General features: G+C 56.2%; 1 protein-coding gene across 1 annotated transcript; it reads left to right on the forward strand.

The window, feature by feature from the left end:
- Positions 1 to 2,170: 2,170 nt before the first annotated feature.
- Positions 2,171 to 11,692, forward strand: LOC137361332 (amyloid beta precursor like protein 2-like; the record flags this gene model as incomplete). The annotated part of the gene is made up of 4 exons (XM_068026232.1): positions 2,171 to 2,310; positions 3,872 to 3,937; positions 7,408 to 7,551; positions 9,345 to 11,692. Coding segments are annotated over 4 exons (452 nt in total), but the record flags the coding sequence as incomplete, so codon positions are not given.
- Between the last annotated feature and the right edge of the window lie 5,496 nt (positions 11,693 to 17,188).

Raw genomic sequence — 17,188 nt, forward strand, 5'->3', positions numbered from 1 at the left:
GAGAGAAGGATTGAGAGACACCAGTCAGTGTACAGATATCACCCTGAGAGAGGGGGACTGAGAGACACCAGTCAGTGTACAGATATCACTCTGAGAGAGAGGGACTGAGAGACACCAGTCCGTGTACAGATATCACCCTGAGAGAGAGGGACTGAGAGACACCAGTCAGTGTACATTATCACCCTGAGCGAGAGGGGGCTGAGAGACGCCAGTCAGTGTACAGATATCACCCTGAGAGAGGGGACTGAGAGACACCAGTCAGTGTACAGATATCAGCCTGAGAGAGAGGGACTGAGAGACACCAGTCAGTGTACAGATATCACCCTGAGAGAGAGAGGGACTGAGAGACACCAGTCAGTGTACAGATATCACCCTGAGAGAGAGGGGGCTGAGAGACGCCAGTCAGTGTACAGATATCACCCTGAGAGAGGGGACTGAGAGACACCAGTCAGTGTACAGATATCACCCTGAGAGAGAGGACTGAGAGACACCTGTCAGTGTACAGATATCTCCCTGAGAGAGAGGGGACTGAGAGACACCAGTCAGTGTACAGATATCACCCTGAGAGAGAGGGACTGAGAGACACCAGTCAGTGTACAGATATCACCCTGAGAGAGAGGGACTGAGAGAAACCAGTCAGTGTACAGATAACACCCTGAGAGTGAGGGACTGAGAGACACCAGTCAGTGTACAGATATCACCCTGAGAGAGAGGGACTGAGAGACACCAGTCAGTGTACAGATATCACCCTGAGAGAGAGGGACTGAGAGACACCAGTCAGTGTACAGATATCACCCTGAGAGAGAGGGACTGAGAGACACCAGTCAGTGTACAGATATCACCCTGAGAGAGTGGGACTGAGAGACACCAGTCAGTGTACAGATATCACCCTGAGAGAGAGGACTGAGAGACACCTGTCAGTGTACAGATATCACCCTGAGAGAGGACTGAGAGACACCAGTCAGTGTACAGATATCACCCTGTGAGAGAGAGGGACTGAGAGACACCAGTCAGTGTACAGATATCACCCTGAGAGAGAGGGGACTGAGAGACACCAGTCAGTGTACAGATATCACCCTGTGAGAGAGAGGGACTGAGAGACACCAGTCAGTGTACAGATATCACCCTGAGAGAGAGGGGACTGAGAGACACCAGTCAGTGTACAGATATCACCCTGAGAGAGGACTGAGAGACACCAGTCAGTGTACAGATATCACCCTGAGAGAGAGGGGACTGAGAGACACCAGTCAGTGTACAGATATCACCCTGAGAGAGAGGGACTGAGAGACACCAGTCAGTGTACAGATATCACCCTGAGAGAGAGGGACTGAGAGACACCAGTCAGTGTACAGATATCACCCAGAGAGAGAGGGACTGAGAGACACCAGTCAGTGTACGGATATCACCCAGAGAGAGAGGGGACTGAGAGACACCAGTCAGTGTACAGATATCACCCTGAGAGAGAGAGACTGAGAGACACCAGTCAGTGTACAGATATCACCCTGTGAGAGAGAGGGACTGAGAGACACCAGTCAGTGTACAGATATCACCCTGTGAGAGAGAGGGACTGAGAGACACCAGTCAGTGTACAGATATCACCCTGAGAGAGAGGGACTGAGAGACACCAGTCAGTGTACAGATATCACCCTGAGAGAGAGGGACTGAGAGACACCAGTCAGTGTACAGATATCACCCTGAGAGAGAGAGGGACTGAGAGACACCAGTCAGTGTACAGATATCACCCTGAGAGAGAGGGACTGAGAGACACCAGTCAGTGTACAGATATCGCCCTGAGAGAGTGGGACTGAGAGACACCAGTCAGTGTACAGATATCACCCTGAGAGAGTGGGACTGAGAGACACCAGTCAGTGTACAGATATGACCCTGTGAGAGAGAGGGACTGAGAGACACCAGTCAGTGTACAGATATCACCCTGAGAGAGAGGGACTGAGGGACACCAGTCAGTGTACAGATATGACCCTGAGAGAGGATTGTTGCAGGTGGGCTCGGACTCCTGTGTTGTCCTGTTATTACGGTTATCCCTCTCTCTCACAGTGATTAGTAATTGTCTAATTTTCAGCTCAGTTTGTTTGATTCCTCACTGAGGAATCTCCATGAACCATCATTCAAATTTTTATTGGTTGTTCTCGAATAAACTCTGTCCAATCAGATGTCATGTGCCTCTCGCTCTTTGCTGTGATTGGCTGTTCTCTGTTTGTTTCTGCAGCATCGGGATTGGTTGATTATTACGACCCGGTGGTTACAGACCGCAATGAAGATCAGAAATTCATGGCAGAGTATGAAGACACGGTAAGGAATGGTCTCACCGGGGACCCCTTCCCACCTAGGACCCTCTCTCATCTGGGACCCCTTCTCACCGGGGATCATCTCTCACCTAGTGTCCCGTCCATCACCCTGGACCCCTTCCCACCTCGGACCCTCTCTCATCTGGGACCCCTTCCCACCTAGGACCCTCTCTCATCTGGGACCCCTTCTCACCGGGAACCCTCTCTCACCTAGTGTCCCGTCCATCACCCGGGACCCCTTCCCACCTCGGACCCTCTCTCATCTGGGAGCCCTTCTCACCGGGAACCCTCTCTCACCTAGTGTCCCGTCCATCACCCGGGACCCCTTCCCACCTCGGACCCTCTCTCATCTGGGAGCCCTTCTCACCGGGGATCCTCTCTCACCTAGTGTCCCGTCCACCACCCGGGACCCCTTCCCACCTCGGGCCATCTCTCATCTGGGACCCTCTCCCACCTGGGACCCTCTCTCATCTGGGACCCTCTCTCATCTAGTGCCCCGTCCCCCACCCGGGACCCCTTCTCACCTGAGACCCCTTCCCACCCGGGACTCTCACTCACCTAGTGCCCCGTCCCCCACCTGGGACCCCTTCCCATCCGGGACCCCTTCCCACCCAGGACTCTCTCTCATCTGGGACCCTCTTTCACCTAGTGTCCCGTGCCCAACCCGGGACCCCTTCTCACCTGGGACCCCTTCTCACCCGGGACCCTCTCTCACCCGGGCCCCTCTCTCACCTAGTGCCCCATCCCCCACCCGGGACCCCTTCTCACCCGGGACCCCTTCTCACCTGAGACACCTTCCCGCCCGGGACCCTCTCTCACCTGGGACCCTCTCTCACCTAGTGCCCCGTCCCCCACCTGGGACCCCTTCCCACCCGGGACCCCCTCTCATCTGGGACCCTCTCTCACCTAGTATCCCGTCCCCCACCTGGGACCCCTTCTCATCTGGGACCCCTTCCCACCTGGGGCCCCTTCCCACCTGGGACCCGCTGTCACCTGGGACCCTCTCTCACCTGGGAACCCTCTCTCACCTGGGACCCCCTCTCACCTGGAACCCCCTCTCACCTGGGACCCCCTCTCACCTGGGACCCCTTCCCACCTGGGACTCCCTCCCACCTGGGACCCTCTCCCACCTGGGACCCTCTCTCATCTGGGACCCTCTCTCACCTGGGACCCCTTACCACCTGGGACCCGCTGTCACCTGGGACCTGCTGTCACCTGGGACCCTCTCTCACCTGCAACCTCTCCCTCACCTGCTGCTCCTTCCTCACCTGCTGCCCCTTCCTTGCCTATTGCCTGTTCCTCACGAGGGACCCCTCCCTCACCTGGTACCCATCCCTCATTCTGGTGCCCGTCCCTCAACTGGTGTCCGTCCCTCACCTGGGAACTTCACCCCCTTCACCTGCTGCCTTATCGCCTCAGCTGGTGCTTCACACCTTCTCCAGGTGCCCTGTCCCTCACCCGGTGACCTCTGTCCCTCAGCCCCAGGTGAGATTGTTGGTCAACCTTTACCTGTTTGTTTGGATTGTGTGGCGTTGACCCCTTACCTTGTGTATTGTTGGCTACAGGTGGACGATTCGATGGAAGTAATCTACAACACGAAGGCCTCGTCAGGCATTCAGCGCGATGAACTGGTACGTTCCTCTCCCTGGACCTCGGCCTGGGCCTGAGCCTGGACCTGGGCTTGAACTTGAGTCTGGGCCTGAGCCTGAGCCTGAGCCTGGGCCTGTGTCTGAGCCTGGGCCTGTGTCTGAGCCTGGGCCTGGGCCTGAGTCTGAGCCTGGGCCTGAGTCTGAGTCTGAGTCTGGGCCTGGGCCTGGGCCTGGGCCTGAGTCTGGGCCTGGGCCTGGGCCTGAGTCTGAGCCTGGGCCTGAGTCTGGGCCTGGGCCTGAGTCTGAGTCTGGGTCTGGGCCTGAGCTTGGGCCTGGGTCTGAGTCTGAGTCTGAGTCTGAGTCTGAGCCTGGGCCTGGGCCTGAGCCTGAGCCTGAGCCTGGGCCTGAGTCTGAGCCTGGGCCTGAGCCTCTGCCCTGGACCTGAGTCTGGGCCTGGGCCTTTGTCTGGGCCTGGGCCTTTGTCTGAGCCTGGGCCTTTGTCTGAGCCTGGGCCTGAGTCTGAGCCTGGGGCTAAGCCTGGACCTGGGCCTGAGCCTCTGCCCTGGACCTGAGTCTGGGTCTGAGTCTGGGTCTGAGTCTGGGTCTGAGTCTGGGTCTGAGTCTGGGCCTGGGCCTGAGTCTGGGCCTGAGCCTGAGTCCGGGCCTGAGCCTGGGCCTGAGCCTGAGTCTGGGTCTGGGTCTCGGTCTGGGTCTGAGTCTGGGTCTGGGTCTGAGTCTGGGTCTGAGTCTGAGTCTGGGTCTGGGCCTGGGCCTGAGTCTGGGCCTGGGCCTGAGTCTGGGCCTGAGTCTGGGCCTGAGCCTGAGTCTGAGTCTGGGTCTGAGTCTGGGTCTGAGTCTGGGTCTAGGTCTGGGTCTGGGTCTGGGTCTGGGCCTGAGTCTGGGCCTGAGTCTGGGCCTGAGTCTGAGCCTGCGCCTGGGCCTGGGCCTGAGCCCATGCCTGGGCCCGGGCCTGGGCCTGGGACTGTGTCTGAGCCTGGGACTGTGTCTGAGCCTGGGACTGTGTCTGAGCCTGGGCCTGTGCCTGAGTCTGAGCCTGGGCCTGTGCCTGAGTCTGAGCCTGAGCCTGTGCCTGAGTCTGAGCCTGTGCCTGTGTCTGAGTCTGAGTCTGAGTCTGAGCCTGGGCCTGGGCCTGGGCCTGTGTCTGAGCCTGGGCCTGTGTCTGTGTCTGAGCCTGGGCCTGAGTCTGGGCCTGGGACTGTGTCTGAGCCTGGGACTGTGTCTGAGCCTGGGCCTGTGCCTGAGTCTGAGCCTGGGCCTGTGCCTGAGTCTGAGTCTGAGTCTGAGTCTGAGTCTGAGTCTGAGCCTGAGTCTGAGTCTGAGCCTGTGTCTGAGTCTGAGCCTGTGTCTGTGTCTGAGTCTGAGTCTGAGTCTGAGCCTGGGCCTGGGCCTGTGTCTGAGCCTGGGCCTGAGTCTGGGCCTGGGCCTGGGCCTGTGTCTGAGCCTGGGCCTGTGTCTGAACTGGGCCTGTGTCTGAGCCTGGGCCTTTGTCTGAGCCTAGGCCTAAGCCTGGACCTGGGCCCGAGCCTCTGCCCTGGACCTGAGTCTGGGTCTGAGTGTGGGCCTGAGCCTCTGCCCTGGACCAGAGCCTGAGCCTGAGCCTGGACCTGGACCTGAGCCTGGTCCTGGGCTTGGGCCTGAATCTGAGCCTGAACCTCCAGGCCTGGTTCCCTCTGGGTTTTATCAAAGGTTTCAGTTGGATCTTCCACTCGGGCTGGAGCTACCTGCCCGTTTCACACCTGCTTCCACCAGCTATAAGGAGTGATTGAGGCCCCAAACAGATATTCAGGGATAAAACTCCCACTCCGTACATTCACGCTGATTCCCCACTTTTATCCCCCACTCAAAGCCCATTTGGTGTCGCATAGACCAGAGTCCAGTGAGCCCTCAGTTAGAGAGAGAGGGGGAAATCAGCCAGGGTTCCTGCTCCTGATCACTGTCCAGTGATCCCTGGGTTAGAGAGAGAGGGGGAAATCAGCCAGGTTTCCTGCTCCTGATCACTGTCCAGTGATCCCTGGGTTAGAGAGAGAGGGGAAATCAGCCAGGGTTCCTGCTCCTGATCACTGTCCAGTGATCCCTGGGTTAGAGAGAGAGAGAGAAATCAGCCAGGGTTCCTGCTCCTGATCACTGTCCAGTGAGCCCTCAGTTAGAGAGAGAGGGGGAAATCAGCCAGGGTTCCTGCTCCTGATCATTGTCCAGTGAGCCCTGGGTTAGAGAGAGAGGGGAAATCAGACAGGGTTCCTGCTCCTGATCATTGTCCAGTGAGCCCTGGGTTAGAGAGAGAGGGGAAATCAGACAGGGTTCCTGCTCCTGATCATAGTCCAGTGAGCCCTGGGTTAGAGAGAGAGGGGAAATCAGACAGGGTTCCTGCTCCTGATCTCTGTCCAGTGACCCCTGGGTTTGAGAGAGAGAGGGGGAAATCACTCAGGGTTCCTGCTCCTGATCACTGTCCAGTGATCCCTGGGTTAGAGACAGGGGGAAATCAGCCAGGGTTCCTGCTCCTGATCACTGTCCAGTGACCCCCTGGGTTAGAGAGAGAGAGGGGGAAATCAGCCAGGGTTCCTGCTCCTGATCACTGTCCAGTGACCCCTGGGTTAGAGAGAGAGAGGGGGAAAGCAGCCAGGGTTCCTGCTCCTGATCACTGTCCAGTGACCCCTGGGTTAGAGAGAGGGGGAAATCAGCCAGTGTTCCTGCTCCTGATCACTGTCCAGTGATCCCTGGGTTAGAGAGAGGGGGAAATCAGCCAGTGTTCCTGCTCCTGATCACTGTCCAGTGATCCCTGGGTTAGAAAGAGAGGGGAAAATCAGCCAGGGTTCCTGTTCCTGATCACTGTCCAGTGACCCCTGGGTTAGAGAGAGACAGGGGGAAATCAGCCAGGGTTCCTGCTCCTGATCACTGTCCAGTGATCCCTGGGTTAGAGAGAGAGAGGGGGAAAGCAGCCAGGGTTCCTGCTCCTGATCACTGTCCAGTGACCCCTGGGTTAGAGACAGGGGGAAATCAGCCAGTGTTCCTGCTCCTGATCACTGTCCAGTGATCCCTGGGTTAGAGAGAGGGGGAAATCAGCCAGTGTTCCTGCTCCTGATCACTGTCCAGTGATCCCTGGGTTAGAAAGAGAGGGGAAAATCAGCCAGGGTTCCTGTTCCTGATCACTGTCCAGTGACCCCTGGGTTAGAGAGAGACAGGGGGAAATCAGCCAGGGTTCCTGCTCCTGATCACTGTCCAGTGATCCCTGGGTTAGAGAGAGGGGGAAATCAGCCAGTGTTCCTGCTCCTGATCACTGTCCAGTGATCCCTGGGTTAGAAAGAGAGGGGAAAATCAGCCAGGGTTCCTGTTCCTGATCACTGTCCAGTGACCCCTGGGTTAGAGAGAGAGGGGGAAATCAGCCAGGGTTCCTGCTCCTGATCACTGTCCAGTGAGCCCTGGGTTAGAGAGAGACAGGGGGAAATCAGCCAGGGTTCCTGCTCCTGATGATCTACTCTTTCCTGATTTTCCAGGAACCCGAGGTTAAAGTCGCACTCAACAAAGGCACTCTGATTGGTCTCCTGGTCATTGCTGTTGCCATAGCGATGATCGTTGTCCTCGCTCTCTTCATGGTCCGCAGGAAGCCATACGGAAGGATCAGTCACGGAATTGTGGAGGTTAGTGTGTGAAACACAATCCCAATGGACCCAAACCCCTTCCCGTTCACTCCCACTGTACACAATCCCAATGGACCCAAACTCCTTCCCGTTCACTCCCACTGTACACAATCCCAATGGACCCAAACTCCTTCCCATTCACTCCCACTGTACACAATCCCAATGGACCCAAACTCCTTCCCGTTCACTCCCACTGTACACAATCCCAATGGACCCAAACCCCTTCCCATTCACTCCCACTGTACACAATCCCAATGGACCCAAACTCCTTCCCGTTCACTCCCACTGTACACAATCCCAATGGACCCAAACCCCTTCCCGTTCACTCCCACTGTACACAATCCCAATGGACCCAAACTCCTTCCCGTTCGCTCCCACTGTACACAATCCCAATGGACCCAAACCCCTTCCCGTTCACTCCCACTGTACACAATCCCGATGGACACAGGCCCCTTCCCGTTCACTCCCACTGTACACAATCCCAATGGACCCAAACCCCTTTCCGTTCACTCCCACTGTACACAATCCCAATGGACCCAAACTCCTTCCCGTTCACTCCCACTGTACACAATCCCAATGGACCCAAACCCCTTCCCGTTCACTCCCACTGTACACAATCCCAATGGACCCAAACTCCTTCCCGTTCGCTCCCACTGTACACAATCCCGATGGACACAAACCCCTTCCCGTTCACTCCCACTGTACACAATCCCAATGGACCCAAACCCCTTCCCGTTCACTCCCACTGTACACAATCCCAATGGACCCAAACCCCTTCCCGTTCACTCCCACTGTACACAATCCCGATGGACACAGGCCCCTTTCCGTTCACTCCCACTGTACACAATCCCGATGGACACAAACCCCTTCCCGTTCACTCCCACTGTACACAATCCCAATGGACCCAAACCCCTTCCCGTTCACTCCCACTGTACACAATCCCAATGGACCCAAACCCCTTCCCGTTCACTCCCACTGTACACAATCCCAATGGACCCAAACTCCTTCCCGTTCACACCCACTGTACACAATCCCAATGGACCCAAACCCCTTCCCGTTCACTTCCACTGTACACAATCCCAATGGACCCAAACCCCTTCCCGTTCACTCCCACTGTACACAATCCCAATGGACCCAAACCCCTTCCCGTTCACTCCCACTGTACACAATCCCAAAGGACACAGACCCCTTCCCATTCACTTCCACTGTACACAATCCCAATGGACACAGACCCCTTCCCGTTCACTCCCACTGTACACAATCCCAAAGGACACAGACCCCTTCCCATTCACTTCCACTGTACACAATCCCAATGGACCCAAACCCCTTCCCATTCACTCCCACTGTACACAATCCCAAAGGACACAGACCCCTTCCCATTCACTTCCACTGTACACAATCCCAATGGACCCAAACCCCTTCCCGTTCACTCCCACTGTACACAATCCCAAAGGACACAGACCCCTTCCCATTCACTTCCATTGTACACAATCCCAATGGACCCAAACCCCTTCCCGTTCACTCCCACTGTACACAATCCCAATGGACCCAAACCCCTTCCCGTTCACTCCCACTGTACACAATCCCAATGGACCCAAACCCCTTCCGTTCACTTCCACTGTACACAATCCCAATGGACCCAAACCCCTTCACATTCACTCTCACTGTACACAATCCCAATGGACCCAAACCCCTTCCCGTTCACTCCCACTGTACACAATCCCAATAAATTGACCCATTGTAATGATGCTGTAATTGACTGACGTGCTCTGCCCTGATTGGTGTTCCTGCAGGTTGACCCTATGTTGACACCAGAAGAGCGACAGCTGAACAAGATGCAGAACCACGGCTATGAGAACCCGACATACAAATTCTTTGAGCAGCTGCAGAACTGAGGCGCGGGAGGGAGGCGCGGGAGGGAGGGAGGGAGGGAGAGGGGAGGGGATGCCATTGGCAATGGCCATCAATGGGAGGCTTGGATCACACTGGGAGAAGGGGTGGGTGGGTATTGCTTCTGTTGACTTGTTTAAGGGGGGATATATGTGGCCTCTAAATGCTTTTGATATGCAGTGCCCTGTACAGAGTTCAGCTGCATTCCGAGCCTGGTAGAAAGCACTCGAGCTGGGTATCATTCCGAGAATTTCTGCTGCAGCTCGTATGCTTTCCATGAATCGGCACCGCCCACAACTGCCTCCTAAATCATTTCCGTCTTTCTAACCCTGTCACCCATCCCATCTCAATCGCCCGGTCCTTGTGTCCTGCCCCCGCTCCCTGCTGGTGTTTTGGTTGACTTGTTGGATTGGGCGGTAATTGATTCTATCTCAGTCCTACCCTTCTCTCCCACTGTCCGCCCCCCCCCCCCCCCCCCCACAATTAACATCGCCCCCGGCCGTCACCCCCCGCTCCCCATCAATCTGCTCACTGGTTTGGGAGTGATGGGTGGGGAGCCTTGTTTATCGACAGCGGAGGGGAGCATTGGGAGGATGGCGATTGTTTCCCGTGTCGTCATTGACCCCGTGTCGGGGGTCCTCAGTGGGCGGCTGCCGTTGCACCCAACGCCCCCTTAACCTTTCACCCATTGGGTCTTGGGGTGGGTGACGCTGCAGGGGGGTATTGGGTGGGTCTGAAGGTGGTCAGGCACTGACCTTTCACCTTCCACGACCCGGGGTCAAACAGCCCCCCCCCCCCCACCCCAACCATAGAGAGAGAGAAGTTAGTGTTGTGTCGGTGCTGAGTGTTGTAACTGGAGAATTATAAGCTTTGATGTTGTAAATACAACCAAGAGGATAGGGCCAGACTCCTGGATTAATCTCCATACTGATAACTACAAGTGAGGAATGGGAAGGGCAGAGGGAAAAACAAACCTTTAATGTTCATGAAATTCTGCAATGCTCTTTAATCTAGGAATGTCCCATAACCAGGTTTTGATTTAATAACAGTATATGATGTCTTTAATTTACGCTAAGCTATGAAGGGATGTTTATAATTTCTATCTTGTAGCATAACTGGTTTTTATGCTCCAACAGGACTCAGTAATATGTAAAGGGATTGGTTGTTTCAATGTCCATCACTGACTGGCTAATGCTTACAGCCTGCAGAGGCAAGGGATGCTGGGATTGTGACTGGCAATGTGTGACGCCCATGTCTGTAACCACCCCCCCCCCCCCCACACAGTGATGGGATGTGGGTCTGTGTCTGTGATTCCCCCCACACGGTGATGGGACGTGGGTCTGTGTCTGTGATTCCCCCACATGGTGATGGGACGTGGGTCTGTGTCTGTGATTCCCCCAGACGGTGATGGGACGTGGGTCTGTGTCTGTGATTCCCCCACACGGTGATGGGACGTGGGTCTGTGTCTGCGATTCCCCCACACGGTGACGGGACGTGGGTCTGTGTCTGTGATTCCCCCACACGGTGATGGGACGTGGGTCTGTGTCAGTGATTCCCCACACGGTGATGGGACGTGGGTCTGTGTCTGTGATTCCCCCACACGGTGATGGGACGTGGGTCTGTGTCTGCGATTCCCCCACACGGTGATGGGACGTGGGGCTGTGTCAGTGATTCCCCCACACGGTGATGGGACGTGGGTCTGTGTCTGTGATTCCCCCACACGGTGTGCCCATGACGTTGCTCCAATTGGAGCATGTTGTGATCAGTATGGGGTAGAAGGTTGCAGAGGGGCGGGCTCAGTGAACGGGGGTTGGGATCGCACTGTGCTTTCCCTGCTACGGCCTCGCAGGGCTGCTCTTGCAGGGTGGTGTTGCTGTTGCAATCTAATGATGCAATAACCCTAGAACACTGGCAGATCGGGGGACAGCCATATTGGTTCTGTTGGATTACGGACCCTCACATTGCCTGGGACCATTGGAATCCCTGGCCGGAATGAGATTATTCCACCCCTGTACCCCCCCAACATCACAGCCCTTCACTTCTGCTGGCAGTCCCCACTGTGTGGTGTCATCAGGGAACGGTCCTGATAGTCTCCTATACTGTGAGCCTTGTCCCCTCACTCTGGACCTCCCCCAGCACAACTCCAATTGCAGACACTATCCCAGCAATCCTTGCCATCAAATTCTTGACGTATTTATTTAAAGTCTAGCTGTCGGTAATATTAAAAAAAGCTGTGCTGTTTTTTTTCTCAGAGTTGTGTCTGCTTTTCTTGCCTTTCATCTCTTATTTAATCTCTCTCTCCTTGGAAAAAACGGACCTGCTCCCTGTCACTCCCTGCCCTGCCCCCTGACCCTTCCCGGTGAGCCCTGGACCTCTTCTCGAAGGGAAACACATTCAGTGTCCTCGTGATTCAGTAACTTTAACCAGACGGATCAGGAGAGGTGTGTTCAGTCACCCGATCTCACTCACTGAGCACGATAAACAAGAGCTGTTCCTGATAGATAGCAGATAACTCCCACTGTGACAGGTCCCACACACACTGACTCTCACTGGGGTACGGGTCCCACACACACTGACTCTCACTGGGGTACGGGTCCCACACACACTGACTCCCACTGGGGTACGGGTCCCACACACACTGACTCTCACTGGGGTACAGGTTCCACACACACTGACTCCCAATGTGACAGGTCCCACACACACTGACTCTCACTGGGGTACGGGTCCCACACACACTGACTCTCACTGGGGTACGGGTCCCACACACACTGACTCCCACTGTGACAGGTTCCAGACACACTGACTCTCACTGGGGTACGGGTCCCACACACACTGACTCCCACTGTGACAGGTCCCACACACACTGACTCTCACTGGGGTACGGGTCCCACACACACTGACTCTCACTGGGGTACAGGTTCCACACACACTGACTCCCACTGTGACAGGGCCCACAAACACTGACTCTCACTGGGGTACGGGTTCCACACACACTGACTCTCACTGGGGTACGGGTTCCACACACACTGACTCTCACTGGGGTACGGGTCCCACACACACTGACTCTCACTGGGGTACGGGTCCCACACACACTGACTCACATTGGGGTACAGGTTCCACACACACTGACTCTCACTGGGGTACGGGTCCCACACACACTGACTCTCACTGTGACAGGTCCCACACACACACTCTAACTGAGGTACGGGTTTCACAAACACTGACTCTCACTGGGGTACGGGTCCCACACACACTGACTCCCACTGTGACAGGTTCCAGACACACTGACTCTCACTGGGGTACGGGTCCCACACACACTGACTCTCACTGGGGTATGGGTCCCACACACACTGACTCCCACTGTGACAGGTCCCACACACACTGACTCTCACTGGGGTACGGGTCCCACACACACTGACTCTCACTGGGGTACAGGTTCCACACACACTGACTCTCACTGGGGTACGGGTCCCACACACACTGACTCTCACTGGGGTACGGGTTCCACACACACTGACTCTCACTGGGGTACGGGTCCCACACACACTGACTCTCACTGGGATACGGGGTCCACACACACTGACTCTCACTGGGGTACGGGTCCCACACACAAACAGACTCTCACTGGGGTACTGGTCCCACACACACTGACTCTCACTGGGATACGGGTTCCACACACACTGACTCTCACTGGGGTACGGGTCCCACACACAAACAGACTCTCACTGGGGTACGGGTCCCACACACACACTGACTCTCACTGGGGTAGGGATCTCACACACACTGACTCTCACTGGGGTACGGGTCCCACACACAAACAGACTCTCACTGGGGTAGGGGTCCCACACACACTGACTCTCACTGGGGTACAGGTTCCACACACACTGACTCCCAATGTGACAGGTCCCACACACACTGACTCTCACTGGGGTACGGGTCCCACACACACTGACTCTCACTGGGGTACGGGTCCCACACACACTGACTCCCACTGTGACAGGTTCCAGACACACTGACTCTCACTGGGGTACGGGTCCCACACACACTGACTCTCACTGGGGTACGGGTCCCACACACACTGACTCTCACTGGGGTACGGGTCCCACACACACTGACTCCCACTGTGACAGGTTCCAGACACACTGACTCTCACTGGGGTACGGGTCCCACACACACTGACTCCCACTGTGACAGGTCCCACACACACTGACTCCCACTGTGACAGGTTCCAGACACACTGACTCTCACTGGGGTACGGGTCCCACACACACTGACTCTCACTGGGGTACGGGTTCCACACACACTGACTCTCACTGGGGTACGGGTTCCACACACACTGACTCTCACTGGGGTACGGGTTCCACACACACTGACTCTCACTGGGGTACGGGTCCCACACACACTGACTCTCACTGGGATACGGGTTCCACACAAACAGACTCTCACTGGGGTACTGGTCCCACACACACTGACTCTCACTGGGATACGGGTTCCACACACACTGACTCTCACTGGGGTACGGGTCCCACACACAAACAGACTCTCACTGGGGTACGGGTCCCACACACACACTGACTCTCACTGGGGTAGGGATCTCACACACACTGACTCTCACTGGGGTACGGGTCCCACACACAAACAGACTCTCACTGGGGTACGGGTTCCACACACACTGTCTCTCACTGGGATACGGGTTCCACACACACTGACTCTCACTGGGGTACGGGTTCCACACACACTGACTCTCACTGGGGTACGGGTCCCACACAAACAGACTCTCACTGGGGTACGGGTTCCACACACACTGTCTCTCACTGGGATACGGGTTCCACACACACTGACTCTCACTGGGGTAGGGATCTCACACACACTGACTCTCACTGGGGTACGGGTCCCACACACACTGACTCTCACTGGGGTAGGGATCTCACACACACTGACTCTCACTGGGATACGGGTTCCACACACACTGACTCTCACTGGGGTACGGGTTCCACACACACTGACTCTCACTGGGGTACGGGTCCCACACAAACAGACTCTCACTGGGGTACGGGTTCCACACACACTGTCTCTCACTGGGATACGGGTTCCACACACACTGACTCTCACTGGGGTAGGGATCTCACACAAACAGACTCTCACTGGGGTACGGGTTCCACACACACTGTCTCTCACTGGGATACGGGTTCCACACACACTGACTCTCACTGGGGTACGGGTCCCACACACACTGACTCTCACTGGGGTACGGGTCCCACACACACAATGATTCTCACTGGGGTACAGGTCCCACACACACTGACTCTCAGTGGGATACGGGTCCTACACACACTGACTCTCACTGCGGTACGGGTTCCACACACACTGACTCTCACTGGGGTACGGGTTCCACAGACACTGACTCTCACTGGGGTACGGGTTCCACACACACTGACTCTCACTGGGGTACGGGTTCCACAGACACTGACTCTCACTGGGATACGGGTTCCACAGACACTGACTCTCACTGGGATACGGGTTCCACAGACACTGACTCTCACTGGGGTACGGGTTCCACAGACACTGACTCTCACTGGGATACGGGTTCCACACACACTGACTCCCACTGTGACAGGTCCCACAAACACTGACTCTCACTGGGGTACGGTTCCCACACACACTGACTCCCACTGTGACAGGTCCCACACACACTGACTCTCACTGGGGTACAGGTTCCACACACACTGACTCCCACTGTGACAGGTCCCACACACACTGACGCTCACTGGGGTACAGGTTCCACACACACTGACTCTCACTAGGGTACGGGTTCCACACACACTGACTCACTGGGGTATGGGTTCCACAAACACTGACTCTCACTGGGGTACGGGTTCCACACACACTGACTCACTGGGGTATGGGTTCCACAAACACTGACTCTCACTGGGGTACGGGTTCCACACACACTGACTCACTGGGGTATGGGTTCCACAAACACTGACTCTCACTGGGGTACGGGTCCTACACAAAAACAAACTCTCACTGGGGTACGGGTTCCACACAAACAGACTCTCACTGGGGTAGGGATCTCACACACACTGACTCTCACTGGGGTACGGGTCCCACACACAGACTCTCACTGGGGTAGGGGTCCCACACACACTGACTCTCACTGGGATACGGGTTCCACACACACTGACTCTCACTGGGGTACGGGTCCCACACAAACAGACTCTCACTGGGGTACGGGTCCCACACACACTGACTCTCACTGGGATACGGGTCCCACACACACTGACTCTCGCTGGGGTACGGGTCCCACACACACTGACTCTCACTGGGGTACGGGTTCCACACACACTGACTCTCACTGGGGTACGGGTTCCACAGACACTGACTCTCACTGGGGTACGGTTCCCACACACACTGACACTCACTGGGGTACGGGTTCCACAGACACTGACTCTCACTGGGGTACGGTTCCCACACACACTGACTCTCACTGGGGTACAGGTTCCACACACACTGACTACCACTGTGACAGGTCCCACACACACTGACTACCACTGTGACAGGTCCCACACACACTGACTCTCACTGGGGTACGGTTCCCACACACACTGACTCTCACTGGGGTACAGGTTCCACACACACTGACTACCACTGTGACAGGTCCCACACACACTGACTCTCACTGGGGTACGGTTCCCACACACACTGACTCTCACTGGGGTACAGGTTCCACACACACTGACTACCACTGTGACAGGTCCCACACACACTGACTACCACTGTGACAGGTCCCACACACACTGACGCTCACTGGGGTACAGGTTCCACACACACTGACTCTCACTAGGGTACGGGTTCCACACACACTGACTCACTGGGGTATGGGTTCCACAAACACTGACTCTCACTGGGGTACGGGTTCCACACACACTGACTCACTGGGGTATGGGTTCCACAAACACTGACTCTCACTGGGGTACGGGTCCTACACAAAAACAAACTCTCACTGGGGTACGGGTTCCACACAAACAGACTCTCACTGGGGTAGGGATCTCACACACACTGACTCTCACTGGGGTACGGGTCCCACACACAGACTCTCACTGGGGTAGGGGTCCCACACACACTGACTCTCACTGGGATACGGGTTCCACACACACTGACTCTCACTGGGGTACGGGTCCCACACAAACAGACTCTCACTGGGGTACGGGTCCCACACACACTGACTCTCACTGGGATACGGGTCCCACACACACTGACTCTCACTGGGGTACGGGTCCCACACACACTGACTCTCACTGGGGTACGGGTCCCACACACACTGACTCTCACTGGGGTACGGGTCCCACACACACTGACTCTCACTGCGGTACGGGTTCCACAGACACTGACTCTCACTGGGGTACGGGTTCCACAGACACTGACTCTCACTGGGGTACGGGTTCCACAGACACTGACTCTCACTGGGATACGGGTTCCACAGACACTGACTCTCACTGGGGTACGGGTTCCACACACACTGACTCTCACTGGGGTACGGGTCCTACACAAAAACAAACTCTCACTGGGGTACGGGTTCCACACAAACAGACTCTCACTGGGGTAGGGATCTCACACACACTGACTCTCACTGGGGTACGGGTTCCACACACACTGACTCTCACTGGGGTACGGGTCCCACACAAACAGACTCTCACTGGGGTAGGGGTCCCACACACACTGACTCTCACTGGGATACGGGTTCCAC

This window comes from Heterodontus francisci, unplaced genomic scaffold (assembly GCF_036365525.1).
Source record: "Heterodontus francisci isolate sHetFra1 unplaced genomic scaffold, sHetFra1.hap1 HAP1_SCAFFOLD_1295, whole genome shotgun sequence".
Taxonomy (NCBI): Eukaryota; Metazoa; Chordata; class Chondrichthyes; order Heterodontiformes; family Heterodontidae; genus Heterodontus; species Heterodontus francisci.